This window comes from Theropithecus gelada, chromosome 14 (genome assembly GCF_003255815.1).
Source record: "Theropithecus gelada isolate Dixy chromosome 14, Tgel_1.0, whole genome shotgun sequence".
Taxonomy (NCBI): domain Eukaryota; kingdom Metazoa; phylum Chordata; class Mammalia; order Primates; family Cercopithecidae; genus Theropithecus; species Theropithecus gelada.
This window is the reverse complement of record NC_037682.1, coordinates 6,377,622-6,403,772: the sequence shown is the minus strand read 5'-3', so window position 1 is coordinate 6,403,772 and position 26,151 is coordinate 6,377,622. Positions and strand designations below refer to the sequence as shown.

At 42.9% G+C, this 26,151-nt stretch overlaps 1 protein-coding gene across 6 annotated transcripts in view; it reads left to right on the top strand.

Moving 5' to 3' along the window:
• Positions 1 to 26,151, top strand: part of PPP6R3 (protein phosphatase 6 regulatory subunit 3) — a 160,349-nt gene that overhangs the window by 64,666 nt on the left and 69,532 nt on the right. For 4 of the 6 annotated variants that reach the window (XM_025355902.1, XM_025355900.1, XM_025355899.1 and 1 more), the window contains 4 exons: positions 11,871 to 12,103; positions 18,029 to 18,215; positions 21,599 to 21,736; positions 24,611 to 24,676. In XM_025355902.1, the coding sequence (XP_025211687.1) occupies positions 11,877 to 12,103; positions 18,029 to 18,215; positions 21,599 to 21,736; positions 24,611 to 24,676 (618 nt within the window). In that variant the 5' untranslated portion in view covers positions 11,871 to 11,876. The remainder of the gene's footprint in view (positions 1 to 11,870; positions 12,104 to 18,028; positions 18,216 to 21,598; positions 21,737 to 24,610; positions 24,677 to 26,151) is intronic. The other 2 variants (XM_025355904.1, XM_025355903.1) reach the window with 1 other exon arrangement.

Genomic DNA, 26,151 nt, shown 5'->3' with positions numbered 1-26,151 from the left:
TCTTTTCTTCACTTCAGCAGTTTTCTTCTCCCTGGCCGCCTTCCCATCTTGTTTTTCAGTTTTTGTCTGAAAAGGACTTTATATTCATTCATGTTAAATAAATTTTTCTTGATTTGTTGTGTCAAGCAGTGTGACTGCTGACTTGCCCAGCGTTAGCTCTTCCTCTTAGCTTTGTGTTTTCTGTGCATTTTGGCAAGCCTGTGGCATCCTGTGAATCCATGTCATCAGAGCCTCTGGCCACAGGAGCTGAACTTGTCCAGAGCCACCACCAGCACTCTTTAGGCTGAATGCCCAACTATCTTGTCTGGGAGGTGATTCTCCACCCTGTGCACAGAGACTCACGGTTCCTCTTCATGAACTTGTCCTGAGAGCCATTGGATTGCAAGACTGACCTGCTGTTGCTGCCTTCTATAAGCTGAGGTCACACACAGCTGGGCTGGGCTGGGGTCATGCTCTTGATGACTGCTGCTTTGACTAGGAAGAGTGCACACTTTGGAGCTAGTCATACCTGGGTTTGTATTCTGCTAGCATGTTTACTAGCTCTGGTCTTTCGTAGTAAGTCGTTTGACCTCTCAGAATTTTAGTTTTTCCATCTGCAAAATGAGAACAAAACCATGAAGGTATAGAGTATCTTGTATCTAAAAGCATGAAGCCCAGAGTTTGGCAGTATGGTAGGCACCTAATTGGTAGCTGCTGTTAATAATTATGTTTCCACCTTTATATAAAGTTACAGTGTCCAGACAGTTAAAGTAATTGTGGAATAGCTAGGAGAGATTGAAGATTGTTTTTCATAAGGAGCTATAAAGACCATTCTCTGTTGAGCTTTTATTCCTGAGCAGTCTCAGTAGTCTACGAATCTACTTGAACTTTTCTTGCACATTAACTTGCATACTGTAAAACATTTACAGAAGAAATAACTTCCTGAAGGTTAACAGTTTATTGCTGCTTTTCTGAGGCTTTTGAGATAGCCCTGAATACTTAAGGATTATATACAGTCTGATCAAAGTTTGCTAGGGAAGGAAGATTGACGATAATAGCTAAAATTTTAAGAAACTGGCTTTTAAAAGATTTTTTTTGTGACCAAGTTGCCAATTCTATCTTTCATTGTGGAATTGTTTGTAACCACAAAATAAATTTGATAGCTCTTTTCTTAGTCTGAAGACTGCTTCCTTTTGACCATTTGCCAAAAGCATCTCAGTGTGCTCCTGAATTTCTACTTGATTAGGAAAGGCCATTTTCTTTGGGTACATTGTCTGTAAGATATTTAAATAATAAATGACCATTGTCACTTACCTCAGGTTGGGTGAGTCATAAATGGCACGTAACTGGGTTTCACTTAATATAAACTTCACTGGCTTGGATTTTCCAAGTTTTCCCTTCACCACATTAGTATGGAATTCCCTTTCTAGCCAAGCAGTTCACCATTTTTCATTTGCTGAGGGCCACCTTGTATCTCTTCAGTTTTGGAGACTTAGAAACTTTTTGTGTTGTTTCAAATAGCCATGCCAATCATAACCATGTTTCCTACTCTCCTCCAGTTACCTGTTGCTTCCTTTCTGATGTTTGACTCATTTGTTTGCTCTTGGAATCCTACCCAGTTTCAGAGATTCCAAGAATCTTGGATGCTTCAGATGGGAAACCTTTCTAGGGCCCATGAGAATTTACTGATTTGCCTTTGACTTAAAATTTTTTTTAAAATTTTGAGACAGGGTCTTACTCTCTCAACCAGGCTGGAGTGCAGTGGCGTGATCTCTGCTTCCCAGACTCAAGTGATCCTTCCACCTCAGCCTCCCGAGTAGCTAGGACTATAGGTGTGCACCACCATGCCCGACTAATTTTTTGTACTTTCTGTGGTGGAGACAAGATCTCCCTTTGTTGCCTAGGCTGGTCTTGAACTCCTGGACTAAAGTGATCCACCTACCACCATCCTCCACAAAGTGCTGAGATTACAGATGTGAGCCACTGGGCCTGGCTAACATTGACTTTTATCATACCGTCTTACCTGTATTCACACACCCTCACCTCCAGCATGCACACGTGCATCTGGATCCAGCTGGGTATTCCTTGCCTCTCCTCGGTTTCCTTGGTCTCTTAAGACGACTCCTGGCAAAAACTCGACTACCCTTGTGCCATCCTCGTTACTTGCCTTTCCCCACACAACCCCTCAGTCTCACTTCAGCAAAACTTGTTCTTAGTATAAATAACCCATGCTTTGCTTGTACTTGGACTGAAGTTTTCGAAATTATGGAAAATAGGCTTAGAAATTCCTGTACATTCAAACTTTCATCATGAGAATTTGTAGAGGAACATGTTACTGTAGTTGCTTTAATTTGAACTAGTTGACAAAAGTAAGACTGGATTTTTTGGTTGGTGGTTGACTTTTTAAATATAAAAGAGAAGTGAGTGATAAGGTTGTACATCTTGTCTTGCTGTTAGCATCCTAGCAGTGTATTTGGAGTTAGTACAGGGTATATATAGGCATTTGCCTTCTGAGGGTTGTGTATTTCCCAGACAGCTTAGAATTCTAAAGGCAAGTATAAATTTGTATCATTTGATACCAAAGTACAGCTCCAGAATGAAGAAAAAGTGGAAATTAGACTTGGAGGAGGCAGAATGCTGGTGGCATTAGAGGAATAATGGTCATTTAGTGTGAAATCTCATAGCGGATGCCTTGGCTTTGAGCACAGAAGCCATTGCAAGGCATCATCTTCTGCCCTGGTGGGCCCCTCTTCATTAGGCTCGCCCCTCTCCAGTCTGTCTTTCACGTTGTTGACAGTTACGCATTCACACTCTAGATCTGCTTTTGTAGACTCCAGTGTCTGTCTTAGCACAGTGGGCAATCTCTACAGTGCCCCACCTCGTGCGTCTTAATCCCTTCCTTTCTTGTCCCACATTTAAGTCATATTCACACTTGGCCAGACCCAAAAGAGGTTTGTCCTCTTCCCTCTCTCTTCACCTTTGTAGGAGATATGAACTCTGTTGAGAGTGTACTAACCACAGCATCATTGTCATCTCCACATCACTTCCAATGTCTGCTTCTGTTCAGAATTGTTTTTGTATGTTATTAAAATACTTAGTTTAATCTCTGCTGTAGATATTTCAATGCACACTTCCCTCAGTTAAAACTCACTGGGTCTGTCTGCTTCTGCAGCAAGTCTGCACAGTGCGTTCACACACAGCCCTTTGTGATCTGGCCTTGTGTTGCCAACCTAATCCTACCACCTACCCAAAGGCTCCTTCTTCTTGTCCTTAGGGTCTTCTCCCTGCTGTGACTCCTGAAGCTACTGGGTCTTCCTGTTCACTGCTTTCAAGGAGGTGTCGCCTGGCCTGGAATATGTTGTGCAGCTCCATTCATCACCTGCTAAATGCTCCATACAGTATTTTGAGGCTCAACTTAGGCTTGACATATAATGAGCCCTTTTTTGGCCAGGCTGTCCTCCCTTGAGCTACCTTTCTGTGGAGCAAGGTTGAAATGTATGCCTTCCTTTCTCTGTTTTCTCTGTTCTCAATTTTATTGTATTTTTCAAGGCTTTAGGGACCATCTGTCGTACTACTCCTGTATTCCTTAACATAATTCATATTAATACTTTAATACCTGTTGGTTACTATAGCATATTAAATGGATTTGATTCCTTTATTTATTCTCAAAGAAAAGCTTGAAATATCAAAGCAGTTTCAAGTTAAAACTGGAAAAGATTCTGGAATACCTGGATGGTAGAAAGCTGATTGCTTTTGACACCTTCTTTGGAAGAAGCAGTTGCAGAGATACAATAAAACTGGGTTTGAGTTTGTATTGCCCTCTTCTCTAAAGAAATATATTGACTCTAGTATGCAATATTTGATTTAATTTGTGTGTCTAGGGGGCTGCACCTTTATGAAATTGACACCTTTGCTAAGAATGGAGAAACAGCTACTGCGTGAACTTTCTGTGTTTTGTGGTCTTTTTTCTTAGAAGTTAGTGAGAGCTGCTTTCAAAGACCAGTGGCTTTTACTCCTTTGTGTTCCATGTTTCTGCCCCTTCTTGTGAAAATTTCCCTGGTCATTGAGCTTTGCTGTCAGGGGGAAGAGTTTCTCATTAACTTGCAACACTAAGAGATAACCTCAGTTGGAGTGACTCCGTTTTTCCTGTTAATAGACACTTTCCTCCTTGGCCCTTTCTTAGTGGCATGCAGCTTTTAGCATGCCTGGAAGCAATCACCAAACCCTCCTGGAGCCCAGCAGTTTTACATTTGGATCTTGTCAGGCACTGTTCAACTAAGCTTCCTGCATGCGTGAATCCAAGCCTAGAAGGAAGTCCTCAGCCTCCAGGTGTCTGGACACTGCATCAGTAGATGAGCCAGTACGAACAGCCTTGCCTCAGCTTGGTTGTTCAGTACATCCTGTTCCCCAGCCTGCTTATAAACTTGGCCAGAGGTTCGGTGTAAACGCGTCTGCTGCTTATGGAATAATCAAGGGATGCCGTGAGGTCTGTTTTCTCGAGGTTGAGTGAGAATTCTAGTTTTTTGTCCACACTAATCAAATATCTTTGTTTCTCAACATTTTTTAATGGCCTGGGCATTGCTCCTTCTTCTGAAAATATATTTTGAACTAGCTTATAAAATGAAATCAATTCTCAGAGATATGTACCTGTTTGTGTGTGTGTGTGTGTGTGTGTTTTATTTTTCAGATGGAGTCTCACTCTGTCACCCAGGCTGGAGTGCAATGGCACAATCTCGGCTCACTGCAGCCTCTGCTGACCGGGTTCAAGCGATTCTCCTGCCTCAGCCTCCTGAGTAGCTGGGATTACAAGTGCCTGCCACTGTGCCCGGCTAACTTTTGTATTTTTAGTAGAGACGGAGTTTCACCATCTTGGCCAGGCTGGTCTTGAACTCCTGACCTTGTGATCCACCCACTTCAGCTGCCCAAAGTGCTGGGATTACAGGTGTGAGCCACCGTGCCCAGCTGGTGTGCATCTGTTTTTAAATTTGGCTCCTTAAGGTCTAAACCAGCGATGACCCACCTGTGCCTCTCGATGAAAGATCTAGCTCTTTGCATTATTTCAAGATGAAGGATTTGAAAACTTTCTTGTTATTGGTATAAATGTTTCTAGATATTAGAGGCTACAAAACAGTTCTCATTTTCTTGTGATCTGCTTTTTTTGAGTTGAAGAATGTCTGCCTTCATTTCAAGAATATACATGATTTCACCTGTATGTTTCTGTTTTAAAAGAGAGGAAAAACGTGGCCTATCACCTCTTCTTACCTACCCCACTTTGGCCCTTGTGTGGAAAACATTGTTAGTGATAGTAGCTGTGGAAGGAGATGGGGGGCTGTTTCAGTGCTGAGAGAGACTTTGAATTATAATGTCATTAGAGCGGGGCTGTCTAGTACAGCAGCCACTGGCCATGTGTGATTCTTGAGCATCTGAAATGTGGCTGGTTCAAATTGAGAGGTACTGTGAGCATAAAATACACATTGGATTTGGAAGACTTAGTACCAAAAGAAATAATATAACCCTGTTGGATATATTCTGTTAAAGATACTTTTAAATTTAATGTCATCATTTGTTTTTCTCTTTTACTTTTTGATGTGACTACTAGAACATCTAATGTGTGGCTCATAAGTTTATTTATTATTTCTGTTAGATGGGTCTGACTTGGATGACGTAGAGCTTGTGTAGTTCTAGTAGTTTTAATAGTGGTGGGAGAAGGGAGTGCTGACGGGAGACTTGGGGTGTGTAGGAATTAGAACTTGGGCAATGTGTGTTTGCATGTCTTTGTATAAGATCGTGTGAAATTTGTGTGTCAAATATTTTCTTTGTAGTGTTGTGTTAAATATATAGTATTAAAAGTCATAACACATTTTGTTGTCTTAAGTCTTTCCCATGTGTTTTCTTGGGCGGAAGCAGCTGCTTCTATTTTTGTTCTGTTTGTGCTCCATATGTTTAGGTAGCGGCAGCTTCTACTAGAAATATCTTCTGTGTGTTTATTGCCAGTCTGGCATATGATGTCAGATATTCACTTCGGTGTTGCTATCTTGAGGATTCCAGTGGGACCAGTTATTAAAAGGTATAGACGGAGCTGGTTTCATGGGTGTGGGACCTGTGCAGTCTCACAGGGCTCGGAAACACTTGGATTAATGCTCTGTTGTTTGGATTCTGTCTTGAAATGTATCATAATCTTTGAATCTTTTTCGGAATCTCTAAACATTTTGCTCTGGGCCCAGCTAGTTCTGGGTACAGTTATTTCACAGTTGATAGTGTACAGTTTATTGTTCTTGGATACAAAGTTGCCAAATTTAAGCAGAGTAAGTTCATTTTAGTGGGAGATTTTGAGTTTGAAATTCATTGAAGATCTTGTCATCCTCACAGCAGACTGCTCATTTGTAGGTAGGATCACCAGTATTTCCTCTCTTCAGAGTTCTAATAGTTTATCTTTTGTCGTTTTTATGGTATGTTATGTTCTGCCTCTGTCTTGTTGAATGAAAACCCATTAATAATCAGCTTTTTCAGAGGGAGTTTCTGAGATAAATAACACAGTACCGTTTGCACTAGTATGCTTTCCTGTGTTTTTCATGACTATATAGTTATTTTGAATATATGGATTTAAATTTGTGAAGATGTAGATTAAAACAGTCCTCCATTTATGAATTGTAAGCTGTCAGCAGTGGTTTAAAATCAGGCATCAGCAGCATCTGGGGACTAGAGATGCAGAATCTCAGGCCTGAGCCCTGTTTTATTGAGTCAGAATCTGAGACTGTGTTTTATTTATTTGTTTGTTTGTTTATTTTTTAAAATTTTAGGACAGGGTTTCACTCTTGTTCAGGGCGGTATGCAGTGGTATGATCATGGCTCACTACAGCCTCAACCTCCCAGGCTCAGGTGATTCTCCCACCTCAGCCTCCTGAGTAGCTGGGACTATAGGTGTGTGCCGCCTGTTGCCCAGGCTGGTCTCAAACGCCTGGGCTCAAGCGTTCTGCCCATTTTGGCTTTCCAAAATGCTGAGATTAGAGACGTGAGCCACCATGCCCAGCCAAAACTGCGTTTTGACAAGGCACTAGGCTATTCATTGCTGTGCCTATGAAAGTTTGGGAAACTTTAAAGCTCACTGATTTCATTGTTGGGTATATTCATTGCCCTAGTAGCTTCTGTTTGCCTGAGTGTGCGTATGTTGGTGCCTGTATTTTCTAGCTGCTATTGTGGGTCTTTCTTATTGACTCTCTGCAACCTGTTTATTTGCTAAGGATACTGAGGCTTAGAGATGAAGTGGCTTTCCTGAGGCCTCAGGGCTAGCCAATAGTGGAGCTGGTGTTAGAATCCAGGTCTGTTAAGATTCTTAATAGTCCTAAAAGAGGTTGAGGGGATTTGTATATTTGATGAAAACAAAGCGTTGTAGGTGGTTCACATAAATTATCATTGGACCCTTATTGAATATACTAGCGTTCTACTAGCAGTGCCTTGGCAAAGTTCACAGATAGACTGATGTTCTTGTTCTACCTCTTGTAAATAATTTAGCCACTGTACCAGTTCCTAGTTCCTGTGTCAGAGACAGGGTGGCACCTTTTTCCAGAGAATGTCACTGCTTGAATACCTTGAATTCAAGGTACTTGGCCTCAGATTTTGAAAGGCTTTGATATCATGAAGGTATTTTAATAATTTTAGAGGGTCATTAAGTAAAGCAGTTGATCTGCGATGAATAGATTGACTCAACAAATGGATCCTTTGATCCTATTTTGTGTGTTTAAGATGGCAGTTTTCACTTGTCTTCCATTACAGGAAGGTGGGGAACAGCAGACATTGTCCTCTGTGGCATAAAGTAACAGATGACTCCCCAGTGACCTGCTTTCTTAATCTTAGCCCTTTTGGAGAAAACTCCGTTTTCAAACTACTTAATCCAACTTACAAAAAAAACTCTAGGATTTTGAAGAAAGATAGAGGGTAGTTTGGCTTTACTAAACTCTTTGCCCCACTGACTTTGGTGGAAGAAATTATCCCTAAATCCTATTTAAGCACGGTCATGTGCTGCATATATGACGGTGCTCCCATAAGGTTATAATGGGGCTGAAAAATTCCTGTCACCTAATTAATGACTGATATGAATGATTAGTTTGGGGGGATTCTTTAAGGTGATTTTGCTACTTCAGCTAAACAACATCTTAACATGGTAGTGTCTGTTCAGATACACAAATACTTAGCATTGTCACGACTACCTCCGTGTTTCAGTACACAGTAACATGCTGTGCAGGTTTATAGCCTAGCAGCAATAGGCTATACCAGATAGTCCAGGTGTGTAGTAGGCTAGACTGTGTAGGTTTGTGTAAGTCACTCTATGATATTCACACAACGACCAAGTCACCTGATGAAGCATTTCTCAGTCTGTATCCCCGTCATTATTCGTTGCATGGCTATGTAGTCTCGGTTGTGAATTTTAAAGGATATTTATGTTTACTAAAAACAAGTTGTTGAAGTTGTGACATTTTGGTTTTTCTGCATATTTTAGAGTAGTATTAGAGTAGTTATATTTTTAAAAGGACTCCATTTTACCCCAGGGCTCTGGCCAGTTGAACTTTGTAACTGTTATTTCATACCTGGCTTCTTCCTACTTGAAAGAGTACAAATAGAAGTGAAGGCCGAGCAGGGATGACTCACTTACCAGTGCCATTTGTTCCCAGTCAGCTTGCTGTTTGGCTAAAAGGTAAAATACGTAATTTTTGCATAAGGAATTAGCTGTGGATATATCTTGGTTTTGAGTTTGTAGTATGTCCAGTACAAAGATGTATATTTCAAAGTGTTCTTATCTGAAAAATGCTATTCTAACTCTGACTAGTGGGGAGCAAAAGGAATTAGTTGGCTGAGTGTGGTGGCTCACACCTGTAGTCCCAGCACTTTGAGAGGCTGAGGTGGTCGATTGCTTGAGGCTAGGAGATTGCTTGAGACCAGCCTGAGCAACATAGTGAGACCCTGTCTCTACAGAATTACAAAAAAAATTAGCCAGGTGTGGTGTTACAGGGCTATAGTCTCAGCTACTCTGGAGGCTGAGGTGGGAGGATCACCTGAGTCCGGGAGGCAGAGGTTGTAGTGAGCCAGGATAGTTGCTAAAGAACTCCTTTTCTTGTGTTTAAATCTCAAGTTTAAAATCAGTGTACTAAACCCACAAAGTCATGGCTGGGGAATTGGAGGACCTGATTCATGAGTTAGGCCACGCTGCAGGAGCACACAGGCTCTGCTACAGGAAGGTTGCTTCTGGCTCACTGGAACAGCATTGGCAGGAGCTTAGAGCAGTAGGTGACTTTCTTCCATGTGGTGATTTGGGGACCAAGGCATGTTCCATGTTTTGGTTCTACCATCCCTCAGGGTCTTTTGGTCTTCAGCATTCAGCCAGATACAGGTGAAGGACCATGGGAGGTTTGATGGCTCCTGGCACAATGGAGGAAACTCTGTCATGTGGCCACACCTATATGGTGAGTGCCCCAGGAAGGGGAGAATGGAGATGGGCGACTGTCAGCACCTCACTGGGCAGGGTGCAAGGGCTGTGGGTTAGGTGTTGGGTAGATTCAGGAGACTGCAGAAAGCAAAGTGGGTGTTAGTGGGACTTTTATTTCCTCTGGAACAAAGGACACTACACTTTTCTGTGAAAGACTAGGTAGTAAATATTTTAGACTTTGTGGGCCGCAGATGGCCTCTATCATATATTCTTTTTTTTTTCTTAAAACAACCCTTAAAAAATGTCAAAATCATTCATAACTGGCAGGCTGTGAGCTGGATTTGGTTTGCCAACACCTCTTCTTACTTCATCACAACTAATTATCTCTCTTCTTTATAAACCCAGTATTAATGAGTTTCCTTTATAGTAAGGTTGAGATTTTGGAAGTCAGTTTTTACTTGAGGCAAATAAGTTGTATCTTGATTCATAATTCAGAAGTGTCATTTTATCTAGTTTTTAGACATAGCTTGTCACCTGATTGGTGAATGTATACCCTGTTTATTATTAGCTAAAAATAAGTGCTTGATATCAGATTCACTTTTTTTCTGATTTATTTCTTAGTATTTTTCATACTTTGCCTTTAATACTAAGTATGGGGAATAGTAGTAAAAATATATTTTAAAAAAAGGTTTTGTGATTTTTAAGAACACAGAGGAGCATGAGCCGTATTACTCCACCGGAAGCATTGGTGACAGAACAAGACTCTGTCTCACAAAAAAACTCTGCCTATATTTTAAATAATATGCTCATATACTTAAGAGTAAAATGTTCAGTGATCTCACTGCCTATCCTGTGAAGTGGATCTACTTTTTACAGAGCCTTGAGTAACCTGCCATGGTACAGTTTGTTTTCCTTCTTTTATTCCTGGATTGATCAGTGTTTATACTAGTAGTGTCAGTGATTTTGCCCTCTATGATCTCTATTTAAAAAAAATTTTTCTTTTTTTTGAGGCAGATGTTCATAAAAGCATAAAATCAGGATATATTCCTGCCTGATCTCCTAATGTCAGTGGGTTTTTTTTGTTGTGTTTTTTTGTTTTTTGTTTTTTTATGAAAATAGGGTCGTCACCCTGTTGCCCTGCTGGAGTATAGTAGCACAATCATGGTTTACTACAGCCTCAGCCTCCTTAGTAGCTGGTACTACAGGAGTGTGCCACAATGCCTGGCTAAGTTTTTGAATTTTTTTTTCTTACAGACATGAGGTCTCACTATGTTGCATAGGCCGATCTTGAGCTCCTAACCTCAAGTGATCCTCCCGCCTTGGTGCCTGCCAAAGTGCCGGGATTACAGGTGTGAGCCACTGTGCCCGGCCCAAATACATACTTCTAAAAATATGTGCTATGCATGGACTCCCATCCTTTGCGGCCTCCTTCCTTTTACCTAGGCTCTTGTAAATAGCATGTGGATAGTCATGCTTTTTTGGAGATAATGATAATGGGACACCTCACTAAGTGGGTAGTGAAGCTCCAGCTTATACATAGGTTTCGTTTAGGGGTTACAGAGAGTCAGTATGTATTACCAAACTCCGGTTTAGAAATTCTGCAGTGAGCATATAGACAGACAGGAAAGGTCTTTGAATGGTCTTCTACTGAGGTCTTTACTGTGATGCCATCATCCTGTCATGTATCTCAAAAGTGGCTTTTGAGATCATCCCATCATGAATGGCAGCCTTTAGATCATGTAGTGAGCCCTCTGTTTTATGTTTCTGTTTGTAACAAATAAGTACCTTTTTTAGCTCTATAATTTGAAGTAACAAACTCTGTTTTCCTTGTTGAGGAAGGATGGGCATGAAGCTGAGGAACGAATATGTATGTGGCGTAGTGATTGGGTTTCATTGTCATGTTTTGCTAGTAACCAGAGGAGAAGCAGTTTCTCTAACTCCTCGAGAATTAGTTTTCAGTTTTTAGTAGTATATTAAAAATGGCACAGATTTTACCAGTTTATTTCTTCAGGCTTTTGACTATGAAAGTACTGATTTGCAGTGATTATTTAGTTCTTTAGTCTTCTGAAGCCTTCTAGATATTTAGGCCTCACTGCTTATCACTTGTTGCTGAAGATATTCTGTCCTTCGCCGTTAAGAAAAGAGTGACTTTTCTCTTTTCCCAGCATCACTTCTTAACAAAGTATGGATGAATTACTTTTGCAGGTTAAAATCGTCCCAAGTGTTAGCTTTGAGCATTTTCAAGTCAAAATTTTTTATCAATTAAAATATTTTCTTTTTTGAGAAGGAAAAAATTTTGCCAGTTATGCTTTAAAAAGTATTTTATAGGTTCAAGGTTCAGTGTGAAGCTTATTTAACTTATGTGAGCGAAGTTGGCATTTTAGACTATAAAACTGAACTGAAATATGAATTATGGAAAATTAATTTGTAAAGTTGAAATTTTATGAAATACTTTCTGCATTTTGTTTAGACCAGCATGTTTTGGAAATTTGATCTTCACTCATCATCCCACATAGACACACTTCTAGAAAGAGAAGATGTAACACTGAAGGAGTTAATGGATGAGGAAGATGTTTTACAGGAATGTAAAGCCCAGAACCGCAAACTTATAGAGTTTCTGTTAAAAGCAGAATGTCTCGAAGATTTAGTCTCATTCATTATAGAAGAACCACCTCAAGACATGGATGAAAAGATCAGATACAAGTAAGACAATTCAATCTTCTCTCTAGAGTGGGACTAAAGTGAATTGGGGGTAGAATATACAGCTCTTGTTCAAGGATTCTCCAGTGTGACTGTCGCCATTTACGGAAGGGTAAGATAGTCAAGAATGACAGGCTCAGTGGAGCACAAAATCCATTCTAGCAGTAAGTCCAGGGAATCACAAGAGTTTAAAATGAGTGTTCTGAATTTCATTCAAAGGTTTTCTGGAAAGGCAGCGTGCTTTGTAAACTGATGACAAATGTCTCAAAAATAGTAAGATGATTAAAATATTTACTTTACAAATAGGAAGATGGACATTATGTGACTACGCAAAATCGCACAGCAAGTCTAAGTCAGAACTTGGGGTTACTGAGAGCATTGCTTATACAATAAATTCTGACCTTTTATCAGCTGAAAATAAAGGAATGGGTATTAGTGAACATCAGTGTAGCTGGTCACACCATGGGTAACTACAGTGGATTTTGTCTGCTAGTTTAATCTGCTTACAAAGAGAACGACAGTACAGTGAGAATCCATTATTACCATCACTATAACACTTTTTATACAAACCCCTGGAAACTCCATAGGTATGTAAAGTATTGGGGCTTCAGTTAATTATTTCTCCATATCCAACTCTATTGAAATATTTGGCTCTTTTCCCTCCAGAAGATAGGGCAACTTCAGAAACAAAAATTGATGCATTACATAAACTTAATGGAATAGGAAGAATTAGGCTTTTAGTAGTGTCTCTCTTGCCATTTCTCCCTCAGTTTCCCTTTCTTTTCAGACATCTTTTCCTTTCTTCTTGGGGAGAAATGTGTTGTTGGGGAAATAATACTTGTTAACACTTTCAAGTTGCTAGTGGCTTAGGTCTTCAAAGATGCCATGTTCTCTGCCAACCATTAACATTGACACCTAGCATTTAGTGAAAGCCTTCACTCAGAGATTATTGTCTTAAAAAAGAGGAGGAAAGGCCGGACGCGGTGGTTCATGCCTGTAATCCCAGCACTGTGGGAGGCTGAGGCGGGTAGATCATGTGAGGTCAGTAGTTCGAGACCAACCTGGCCAACATGGTGAAACCCTGAGTCTACTAAAACTACAAAAATTAGCTGGGCCTGTTGGCAGGCGCCTGTAATCCCAGCTACTCAGGAGACTGAGGCAGGAGAATCACTTGAACCCGGGAGGCCGTGGCAGACATGCTAGTGTGCTCTCATCCCCCAAACGATAGACACTTTGCTACTTGGAATTCCCTTCACAGTGAACTAGTGTATGGGTGGTGCTACTTGAATTGGGGCTCATCCGTGTAGGAGGGGTGTGATATGCATCAGAGAGCACAGGTTTTGGATCCACCCCTTCAGAGGAGTATGACCCTCTTCTCTTCCAATCTCTGAGAGCTTGGGCAGGGAGCTTACCCTTCTTGGGTCTGTTTCCTCACATGCTGAGTGAGGCTAGTGATGTTTTAATCATTGAAGAGTAGGCATGCCTTCTATGAAGGGCTTACTTTCTCCAAAAGAAGTAGTGGCCCCTCCCACCCATTATAACTGTGTGGCACTTGTGTTGCTTTGCCAGTGTTTTTGCCTTTGAGGTTGCAAGAGCAAATGTGCCTCCTCTGGACACAGCCTTCTGCGTGGTACCATTTTGAAGGAGCACCACTTGAGTTGGATAGGGCAGTACTCTGCCATGCTTCTGGCCTGAGCAGAGTCACCACCTGTGTGTAATGTACCTTGGATGATGCCACAGCTAGATGAGCATAGAGGGGTTTTTCAGCTGGGATCTGAAAGTGTTTTAGGGTTATGGTTGACTACAGTCATTTAAGGAAGTTTAGACTGGGATTGTGTAGTTTTGGGATGAAAGAGTAATTGCTGTATTGGGGTAAACCAGACTAAAAAGCCCACCAATAGTTTGTCAGGTAAGACCTCTGGAGAAAAATGGAGCATGACGAGATAGGGAATGCTGAAGGTGGTGGAGTGGACAGAGGAGCTCAGGGAAGGCCTAATTAAGATGGTGCCATCTCGTCAGAGCCATGCAGGAATTAAGGGGGTTGCCAAGTGGGTACTTAAAACAAGGAACATCCAGGCAGAGGGAACAGCAAGCATGGAAGCCCTAATGTGCTCGTGTGCGTGGTGTACCCCAAGAACATGTGGGCAGCCAGAGAAGGGGCAGCATTGTGAATGAGGGAAAATGGAAGGTGGGAGAGTTGGGGTGAAGTTGGAGCACCTCTAGAGACAGGCCATACAGGGCCTGGTAGGCTCAGCCAGGATGCTTGCTATACTTGGGACAAGATGGGAAGCCACCAGAGGGTTTTGAGCAAGTATGTGCCATAGTCTGACTTTGTTCCCAGGAGTGCTGTGCCTGCTCTGTGGTTAGGGACTGTAGGAGGACAGAAGTGGAAGTACAGTTGGCTGCAGTGATCAGCAGAGAATAATAAGATCTTAGTGGACCTGATTGGTGAGAAGCAGATTCCCGGAGGCACTAGATGAAGTTAGAACTCAAGGGGTTTCCTCTAGGTATGGAATGGGAGATAAAGTGTCAAGAGTGACTATGAGGATTTTGGCCTGGGCAGTTGAGAGGATGGAGTGGCCCTATGGCAGTGAAGAAAGATTGCAGAGGGAAAGGACAGGAGTTTGGGTCTGGCCCTGTCACATTTGAAATGCCTGTTAGACATGAGGCAGAGATGAGGCCTAGCAGCAGGTAGACGGAGGACATGTAAAGCCATGAGGCTGAATGAGATTGCCAGCGGAGCTGATGGAGCTGGAAGAAAGCTTCCGAAACTGGAGATGGGTAGTATGGGCTGGCCAGGGTTCCACTGAGGGATGGATGAGTGACTGGATGCAAGAGGAGAACCTGGGGGCTGCTACCCTGGAAACCAGGGGAAAGTCTGGCTTCAGGAAGGAGAGGGGGACAGTGGGTTAGGGGTACTGCTCATAAAAAACCACTCGGTTTGTAACGTGGAGATCATGGGCCCCATCAGTGCAGGTTCTTTAGAGGGGCCCGGGTGAAAGCCTGGAGACAAGCAGAGACAATTCTTTTTAAGTGATTTCCTGTAACAGGAGCAGAAAGGAAGTGGTAGGTCGAGGCAGATGTGGAGTCAGGGGCGGTGTGCGGTTTTGTTTTTTCCTAAATGGAAGTGATGGCCTGTGAGAATGTTGCAGCACAGAGGAAGCACAGCCAGTGTGAGGGAGCAGGCCACTGAGCGATGCGTTGTGCTGGATGGGCGGGGGTGGGGGCATGTGGTCCAGAGCACACATGCAGGATGACCTCAGGAGCACAGGCTGCTCCCCTGGAGCAGGGAGGAAGCACCCAGGTATAGGTCGGGATGTGGTAGGGCTGCGACCTCTTCTGATTGCCTCCTCTGTGTTCTCAGGCAAAGGAAGTGAGGTCAGAGCCTGTGGAGGAGGAGGGGCCTTGCTGAGGGTGGAGTGGAGGCATCTTCGGGTGCTTGGGAAGCTGCTGCCCCCCTCCCTTTTTTTTTTTTAAAGGCAGAGTCTTGCTCTGTCGCCCAGGCTGGAGTGCAGTGGCACAGTCACAGCTGGCTGCAACCTCCGCCTCTCAGGTTCAAGTGTTTCCTGTGCCTCAGCCTCCTGAATAGCTGAGACTACAGGCATGTACCACTATACCTGGTAAATGTTTGTGTTTTTAGTAGAGATGGGGTTTTGCCATATTGGCCAGGCTGGTCTTGAACTCCTGACCTCAGGTGATCCACCTGTCTTGGCCTCCCAAAGTACTGGGACTGTTGGTGTGAGCCACTGCGCTCGGCCTTGAGAAGCTTCTTGAATGTTAAGGAGGGAGGGAAGGAGAATAGCCCCAGCCTGTGTGGAGCCAGAACTCTGAGCTTTTTGTGTAATGGCTAACATTATGCATGCTTCTTGAGTTAGGTCATACCACCCAGTCACCTAGAAAAAGTGAACAAATTTTAAAGTTGCTCATCTGGACTTTGTCAGAGTGTGGAGAAAACACTCATGCATTTGATTCACAGCCAGGAGTCCGCTGCCTTTCACTGAGTCCTCTATTTGTCAGCAGTTTCCACATTAAGACAGTTGAGTGAGTGCATCTCCCCAACCCACCCTAGCAGCATTCTGCCATTTTATAGTGAAAATAAAGAGGAATGAAAACAGCTGTCATTTTTTAAACGCTTATTTACTTTATGCCAGGCCCTCTTCCCAGCCTTTTTTACTCCTCTCCTCCATAAGATAAGGACAGTAGTCCTTAATCTTACTAACTTGGAAACTGAGGCACAGAGAGGTTAAGTAACTTGCCCAAGGTTATACAACATGTAAGTGGTAGAGGCTGGTTTTGAACTTAGCTAGTGTGACTCTAGTTGCTGCACCTGTAACCACTGTATCAGCCCACTCCTGGGATAATGGGTACTTTACAGGGGTTTATATTCTGGCATCTTGAAGCCCATGCTATGTAAATTGAGAGAGACTTTACTTCCCAAAGACCCATACATCTGCCAGGTCTGTTTTTTTTCCTTTTCTGTTTTCTTTATACAAAGGCTCATTTCGGGACCTTCTCATACTCTTCTGTCTTTAGGCCTCACATCAGAGCCTGTCAAGTGCTGCAGCTTTCTGGTTCATCACCAGTGGTCTTTTTGTGCCAGGGTCTTGCTGCAGGCAGCACTTGCTTGCCTTGGATGCCCCAGGTGTGTCCTATATGTGTCTCTCCCGCCCCAGTCTTCCCTGGTTTCTTTTGTCGTACAGCCACGTTTGGCTATTTTGCCATCTCTCTGTCTTGTTCAGCCTTTGAGCTTGCCACTCCTGATGACTGTTTGGGGCTCTGGGTCCTGGCTATTTAGCAGGGAGGAGTGTAAGAGCAGAGTAATCCTGGGTCAGCTAGAGTATCGTCTGGATAGGCTCAACGTCTCTGTTGTTACTAGTGAAAACAGACACGAGATTGTGGTAGAAGGAGTAAGTGGAGAAAATGGACCTGCTGCCTGTTTGCAGAGGGTCAGTGGTCTGGTCGTCAGAGGCAAGCATGCTTTAGGGGGTGCAGGCATTTCTAAAGCCGTGGGATCTGTAGAAGAGCCTGTGTGGGTCCATCCAGAGCAGGTGTCATGTTCTTAGCTGTGGGCCTGTATCCTACAGGAGAGAGAGCATGGTGAAGACTGACAGTGGACTGATTTTGTGTCTGTGCTAATCTCCAGATACTGGAAGGCTGATGTGGAGAGCACTAGTTTTGTTTTGTTTTGGTTTTGACACAAGGTCTCACTCTTGTCCAGGCTGGAGTGCAACAGTTATAGCTCACTGTAGCCTCAAACTTGTGGGCTCAAGTGATCCTCTAATCTCAGCCTCCTAAATAGCTAGGACTACATTATTTTGGTATACTGCTTCCTGCCTTGGTAGCCTAGGCTGATGTCCTCTTCCCTGCTTCATTATAGTAGGATGCTTACTCTCTTAAGATGTAATATAGACTGAAAACAACTTCGTAGTACCATTTGCAACCCATCTAAAGATAAAGGCTGGTCCAGGTCCCTACAGAGCGTCTTAAGTCATTACCAGGTGCTGTGTGCAGTGCAATTTCCTGGAAACCAGTGTGCTCCACAGTTGTCCGCAAGCTGTGCTGCTTCCCATGCCAGAGGAGGCTGTAGCCCGATGGCTTGCACCTCCAGCCGCTTTTCTCGCTGATCATGGAGAAGGCCCGGGCCCTGCAGCATGACCTCCCTGGGCTCCAGAGTACTAGGTGTGCTCTAGTTTCTTCAGGGAAAATGTATTCTTATTAAAGCTTGGTTTAAAAACAATTTCTTAGATAGTAGAAAATTTATTTTAGTCTGGAGGTTGGTTGAACAGAATGAATTGAAATGATTTCCTGATTCCCAGTAAATGATTTTATTGTTCTCACAAAATCTCGGGAAGCCTTTCTGATTTGTGTTTATCTTTATATAATTAAACTGTTAATAAAGATGATGATGTAAGTATCCTGTTCTTCTAGGTATCCAAATATATCTTGTGAGTTGCTCACTTCTGATGTCTCCCAGATGAATGATAGACTGGGAGAAGATGAATCCTTGCTAATGAAATTATATAGCTTCCTCCTAAACGATTCCCCTTTGAACCCACTACTTGCCAGTTTCTTCAGCAAGGTGCTAAGTATTCTTATCAGCAGAAAACCAGAACAGGTAAATATGATTTTCCGAAAGGTAAGTATTAGGCTGATCATCCCCTTGAGGTGATCCCCCAGTCACTGTTGCTTTAGAGTTCTAAGAGAATGTATTTTAAACCTTAAACATTCTAAGCACTCACATACTATTTATACATTGACGAATATTTCTAATATGGTATAATCTCAAATTTCACGTAATTTGTTAGCATACTTTGGTTTCCTCTTTTGACAAGTGGGTAGAAGATGAGAATATTGGGTACCCATTTGTGAAGACAGGGCTTAACTAAGATGGCAAGTGTAATAACTAAGCCATTGAATATGTCAACAAACAATTGCTTTGTTTTGTTTTTCCCCCGTTGATGATCACAGATGAAGCTGAAACCAAAACCTTTCCCACAAATGTAATTGGTGATTGGTTTGTACTAATGGTGATTCTGTTTTGATTCTACTCAAAACTGCTCCAGTGTCAGGCTTGAGACATCTGAGTGTATAGACTGCTGTATACATTTGTAGCTCTGCTGTTCATATCCAGTGTGGTTTGACAAAAACTTCACTTGGTTCTTTAAGTGTGGTCCCTGAAGCAGCAGCACCTCAGTAGATAATTTTGTTAGAAATGTAAGTTCTTTTTTTTTTTTGGAGTCTTGCTCTGTCGCCCAGGCTGGAGTGCAGTGGCCGGATCTCAGCTCACTGCAAGCTCCGCCTCCTGGGTTCCCGCCATTCTCCTACCTCAGCCTCTCGAGTAGCTGGGACTACAGGCGCCCGCCAACCCGCCCAGCTAGTTTTTTTGCATTTTTTAGTAGAGACGGGGTTTCACTTTGTTAGCCAGGATGGTCTCGATTTCCTGACCTTGTGATCCGCCCGTCTCGGCCTCCCAAAGTACTGGGATTACAGGCTTGAGCCACCGCGCCCGGCCAGAAATGTAAGTTCTTGAGCCCTATTCCACACCTGCTGAATCAGAAATTCTGAGGGGTTTTAGCAAGCCTTCAGCTAACTCTGATGCATGCTGACATTTGAGAACCTCTGCTTTAGTGGATATTGTTGTGAAAAAGGATCTGCTTATCTGGAGATTTTAGTCATTTTATGGAAATAGGCACCCAGGGAACAACTAGAGCCTCAGATATTCAAGTATAAACTATAGCAGATTTGCCAGAATTGCAACAAGTATGGGTGTGATGATACGGGGTAAAAGTGGTCAAACCAGTTGGTCCTGCCATCCTTCATGATAGAAAATGGCTCTGGGTGACCCATTCTTGCTCTCAGCACTTGTGGAAGGACTGGAGCTATTTTGGGCCCAGTGTGTCCTGTCCTATGCCAAGGTAAAGTGGATACATGTTTTATTTTAAAGAGATACCATTCTTTCTTTCACTTAATGGAGTAGGATAAGCTTCCTAAGTTGATTGGAAATAAGATTCTTTTCACTTTGGTAGTAATCCCCAAATCATGATTACTCTAATGTAGATTGTCTGTTTTTTTCTGCCTTCTAGTTAGAAATAGAAGAACTGCTGGCTGTTTTAGGAGAGTGGAAGCCAACCTATCACCCTGATATTACCAGGCAGTTCTCAGGGCTGGTTGTTACAGCCATTATCCAGACATTATGCTTCATTGTGCTTTTTCTCCTCACTTCTGTGCTGTTGGGACCCAAGTTTGCAAGCCCTGATTTTCAGTGTACACATAAAGAGAGAGAATACACTTAAAACTTTATGAGGCCTTGAGTATTTTGTATTAGACGTCAGAGTCCGACCCGACATTCTCTCTGTGTAGAGATGATGGCACTTGCCAGTTACATTCTGAGACAAGAGCCCCTCGGCCTTTTGCTTGTTACACTTCCCTGTCACGACTGTATGAATGATAGCAAGAGGATTCAGTGGCTGTGGGTTAAGATCAAACCTGGCATTTCTCTATCCTTTGCAAATTAGGAGTGTAAAAAAAAGTTTTCTGTTATGTGATAGTATTAGTAGGGATCTATGCAACTGTAAGGAAGGACAAAAATTGAGACTCAACTGGCTTAACCAGTAAAGGCATTTGTTAGCTTATGGAACAGAAAGTCGGGTAGTGGGGCATCTTCAGTGCTGCATGAGTCAGCACCCCAGTGGGGTCATCTGGGCCACAGGTCCCTGTTGTCAGTGCTGTACTGTCCACCACACTAGCTCGGGTTTGTTCCTTTGGGCTTCAGGTCTGGTGTTTCTGGCACTGAATTATGGAATACTTGGTCACATGTGACTTTTTTCATCCTTTCTCCTCTACTGTCCTTTTAAAAACTATTGTGGGACCCAATTGTGAGTGAATTATTTATGTGTCACGTCATTTCTTGAAGTTTTATATCATAATGCTTGACCTCATTGTCTAGAGAAGCAACGTGTGTTGGTTAATCCTGTATTTATACTTAATTGTATGAAGCAGTTTTAGTTGTCATCTCTGGCTATTAGACTTCATATGACCTAATGGAAAGATTGTGGCTTTTGTGGCATACAAATCCAAGTTTAAATCCCAGGCAGCCACCTTTTAGCTCTGGAAGATACTTTCTGAGCCTTGGTTTCCTCATCTCTAATGGGGTGTGGGGGTGGGAGTAAGTTATTCAACCCCCCCACGTCCCAGGGCTTTTGAGAAATTTCAGTGAGATCCTGTTATAGCAGCTGCCATACTCCCCCTGGGACTCGCAGAGGGTTTGGGAATAGATGACACGTGCACATGAACAGAGGCAGAGGCAACGAGGCTGCATGGGACACGGGGATGCGTGGGACAGAGTCATCTCCCTGGTCTCCCAGTGCAGAAGAGGCCAGCAACAGGGGCCTGATTTCCGTGGCTATTCTCACGTTCCTTCAGGGTAGCTCTCTGCCTCTCCACCAGCTGCCCTTCTTGTGCTAAGCTATTGGAGTGAATTGGTGAAGTCAAAATCCAAGGCGATGTTTGTATAGCCAGGTGAGTTAGTTACTTTGACTGGAGTAGAAATGTTTGTTTTGAAATTTTTTTTCTCATACTTGTTAGGGTCCAATTAGGATTTTGAATATTATTCATTTTGGTGCAGAATCTTAACAGACTTGCTTTATGTTCATAAACTGTAAAATGGTATATTCTCTTGCTGTTTATAGGGATATTAAATTTTTGATCCCCATTCTTTGAGAATGAATAATGGAAGTGAATAGAAATAAAAGATTCTGTTAAGTTGTATTTGTATTAATGGACATGTGCTAATTTAGGGGTTTTTTTTCCAAGGGGTTTTTGAGTATTGTAACTATCAGCCAGGCTTTCCAATTTGATACCTTGTTGCTAATTCAGGATTTGCCATTTCTCAACCTAAAGTGGTGATAAAATTGGGAGGAGTGGGGATTGGGACTTAAAAGGTAAAGTTTATAGTTTCCAAGTTACATGTCTTTCAGTTTCTGATCTGTTCTTCTCTAGATTGTGGATTTCTTAAAGAAGAAGCATGATTTTGTAGACCTTATTATAAAGCACATAGGAACTTCTGCTATCATGGATTTGTTGCTCAGGCTCCTGACATGTATTGAACCTCCACAGCCCAGGCAAGATGTACTGAATGTGAGTAGAATTCTGACCTGCTGTTGACTGGGGTTAGGGTGCTGGCATGTGAGCCCACCAGGCTGCTGTGTGCTGGGAGGGATTGCATGGGATTAGGGTACTTGGTAGCAGAGAGTTGTCTGGGGAGCAGGTAACAGGGTGGGGGAGAAAGGTTGTTCCAAGATAGGAAGAGATCCAGATTTTGCAGAGCTAGAATTTCAGATGGGCATATCCGTAGGTGTGTGGAATGTTTTGTTGTGAGTGTTTTTTCCTTTTTGCTGGTTTGCTTTTTATGGGGGTGGCGAGACATTATGGGTTGAGCATTTGTCTTAAATCTGGGCCTGATGGTAAAAGCAGAAATGAGAGGGTTGGGAGCTTGAAGTCCCATATGAGTATGTTGTGAGGCCACACTCTTCAGGGCCACCTCTGAAGGTCAAAATGGAGAGGTGTTGATAACATCCAGTGATTCAGGCTTCAGAAGTAATTCTCTTCTCATGGGTACCTAGGAACAAAGGATAAGGAGAACAGAGTTTACTTTGAGAAGGACATATTTTAAAATGTAGACAAATGGTGATTTTTAGGATGTATGCCTCCTGAATAGATGTCTTAGGTGGAATTTGGGTGGGAAGGAGGGGAGGGTGTGAGTAACTTGAAAATAAGGTTTCTCCCAGGCTCCCATCTTTTGTGTCTTCTCCTCTTCCTTTCTTTTTTGAGTTGGAGTCTCACTCTGTCACCCAGGCTGGAGTGCAGTGGCATGATCTCAGCTCACTGCAACCTCCGCCTCCCAGGTTCAAGCAGTTCTCCTGTTTCAGTCTCCTGAGTAGCTGGGATTACAGGTGTCTGCCACCACACCTGGCTAATTTTTGTATTTTTAGTAGAGACAGGGTTTCACCATGTTGGCCAGGCTGGTCTCCAACTCCTGACCTCAGGTGATCCGCCCTCCTCGGCCTCCCAAAGTGCTGGAATTACAGGTGTGAGCCACCGCGCCTGGTCCCTCTCCCTTTCTTTCCTTTCTTGGAAGCTTTGCGAACCATGCTTCAGTCTATCTGTCTTTAATACTAACCTGCAACCTTAGAACTTACTCATTTCTTTGGAAATGAGTTTTGTTGAAAATGCTAGTTATTATTTAAGACCTCAAGGACTAGAAGGAAGGGCGTATGAGGAGGAAGGTCTTTCAGGTGGTGCCCAGGGCAGGGCATGTTCCACTGAGGTAGGGAGGTGTGCCAGGTGTGCATTTATGTGATGGGGTCAGGGCTGGGTTTGTTGGTGACCCAGGCACTGTGATCACTGTGAGTAAACAGCTGGGTGTATCTAGTGGATGTCCTGGGACTTGTCTCTTGGCAGGGACCTTAAATTGGGACACCTGTCCTTTTGGGTGTGTCTTTGTAGATGTATCTTTTCTCAAAAGAGATTGAGGATTCTGGGAAAGACTGTTAAGGATAGGGAGGAGGGTGTCACCTTTATATTGGGATTATCATAGGGAGAGATTTATTCAGGATGGTTTGTAGGAACCAGTTTATTCCTTTGGTTGCTTCTGGGTTGAAGTTTAGGACCTGTCTGGTTTCCAAAGGAATCAGTGTGTTTGTGGAGAGAGCGAGCGACAGGAGGTTGATAAAGGTGTAGGTTGGGGAAAAGTTACTTAGAAACCCCTGAATGTCTTATTTTGATTTTGTGGATCCATGGTTGAGGATGACTACAGAAGTGGGCTTGGAATGTAGGTTCCTATGAATAGCTGTGGAAACAGTAGGGGTCTGGGACTGATGAGTTCACTGCCTGGAAGGTTTCCTGGTTTCTCCTGTAGTGGTCAGGAATGCCCCGCCCCTCACACAGATGTTTACTCTCCTCTGTTTCAGGACATTATTGCTCAAAGAGTGGTCCCAGACATCATTTGTGAGCTTGTTAGAAATCTGTAGTCTCAGGTCTCTTCCTTGGCCTTCTGAATCAGAATATGCATTTTAACAAGATTCTTGGAGAATTTGTGTGCACATTTTAAAACAGATCTTAAAATATAAAGTTGGACCTCTACCTCTGTGGTGCCTACCTAATAGCTTCACATTTTCCTTTAATTGGTGTTTTCATTGAGCAGCCAGAGACAGTGTCAGGGTTTCTTCTCTGTTCCTTAAGCAAATTGTGTTTGATTTCTGCCCCTGCTGCCCGCTCTAGTCTCCTTTAGCCGTATTTTCTAGGTAGTGAGCTGCCTTGTTGATGATGGTTTTCGGCTTCTTATGGCATTAATGTTAAGCCAGATGATTTTTCCTTTATTTTTTTCTGAATTTGGATCCCTTTCATGTTTTCATTCACTGTAGCATTTCATACATGGATTAAAAGGAGATGACCATAGCTCTTTGCCAGCACATGACAGGGCGGATAAACTCTGCCTCTGTGCTTCCTCAGGCCCCCACGTTTCCTGCAGTGGGTTTGGTTTTGTAATCTAAAAGTCCCTTTTGTTCATCCTGTGTTTTTCTTAACCCAGAGACTTGGTGCTAAATATTGCTCTTCTCAATCTTTCTGAAGCTTGGAGTGAACATGCTCTTAAAGAAAATGTATAAATTCCATCCTTCTGAATCTCCCAGTCCTCTCTTAAGAACCAACCTACAAACCCTTTTAGTCCTAAATGTCTGGGAGTGACCTTATGGCTAAGAAACTGATGTATAGAATTTTAGTGTGTGGGTATTGTAATTTGGGGAGTTTTTGGTACTGTTGGCCATTGTTAAAACAATATATTCACTGGCATTTTCCTTGGGGGACTTTTAATTTTCTGTAGTGTTCAAAGTCCAGAGAAACCTGTAACATTCTACTTAAAATGTGATGGATATTTCCAAGTATGTTAATCTACATTGGGGCTTGAACAAGAGCCACTCATTGCTATGATTACTTCTACAATGTGTTTTACAGTGGTTAAATGAGGAGAAAATTATCCAGAGGCTTGTGGAAATAGTTCATCCATCGCAAGAAGAAGATGTAAGTTCACTTGTGTGACTGTAAACTTGATTAGAAAAAAAAGAACTGTTTATTGAGCACAGAGCATACTTACATTAAATGTGAACATGATCAGAGCGTAGAGGGAAAATAGCAATCTATTGTTCTTAAAGTTGATACTTTTCTAAACTGTATTACATTTTGCCAATACCCAGAAAATTTCTAGAAATGTACAACAGCAGGCCCTTGTTACAGCACCATCTCCTTTCTAGAGCCGGGATTTCATGCCGAACCAGCTGGCTTTTGTTACAAACCTCCTTTGTTCATGCTCCTTTTTACTTTTTTTTTCCCCCCTTTGAGATGGAGTCTCACTCTGTCACCCAGGCTGGAATGCGGTGGCGCAATCTCGGCTCACTGCAACCTCCACCTCCCAGGTTCAAGCAGTTCTCTGCCTCAGCTTCCCGAGTAGCTGGGATTACAAGTGCCTGCCACCACGCCCGGCTAATTTTTGTATTTTTAGTAGAGACTGGGGTTTCATCATCTTGCCCAGGCTGGTCTTGAACTCCTGACCTTGTGATCCACCAGCCTCGGCCTCCCAAAGTGCTGGGATTACAGCCATGAGCCACCGTGCCCGGCCTCCTTTTTATTTTTATACCCATCTGTAGCAGTTGATGTGACCACATTTGCATTTGTTTTATCCAGTCTGGTTACAGCTTTGCAGGCAGTGAAGTGGGATGTTGGTCACCATTGAACCCCTACAGTAACTTTGTTGTTACACGTCCTGGCCCTGGCTGTTAAGTTTGACAGGTTTGGCTTTTGTCCTAGGTACTGTAGGTTGACTTGGCTATAGGATTGAAGCTAGATTTGGAGTTTGCAGATTGAACTCTGTGCTGAGGGAATGCTTGTTGGGACCAGTGGGTGCATGTGTCTCTAGAAGAGATCTGTAAGGTTACCACCTGAAGTATCAGGCCAAGCCATATAAAATTGGCAGTAATCATCCATTTTTACCTACAGACATGACAGTTATCTATGATTCAACCTAATATCTACAAAGGAGTTGGTTTAAGGACAATTCAAGGTTTGTCCTGAAGCTGGGGGAGCCTCCTTGTTTGCCTCTAGGTTGCAGGTTAGATGGGGGAGCGAGTACCGCAGAGGAACATTGGAGGAAGAGGCACGCAGTGGAGGCTTCTCTCTCACAAAGATACATTTTGTGTGATAGTAGATCGAAACCCTTTCACTCTGATCCATTCAGAAACTTTTGATACCTGGACTTTATTAAAGGGGCTGTCACTTCCCCATTATCCCTCTTTGGGAGAATGCAAGGTATGCTCCCTTGCAGTAGTTGTTACTGTTAGCAGAGTTGACATTTGTGGACACATCCAGTGTAGACATGGATTGGGAATATGGGAACCCCTGCTTAGAAGGTGCTCTCAACCTAGCTGGGGTGATAAGCCCTCCTCCTGTGGGCAGGGGAGTGTGGTTCTAGGAGCGGGTTTCCCTGTGATGACATGTGGCCT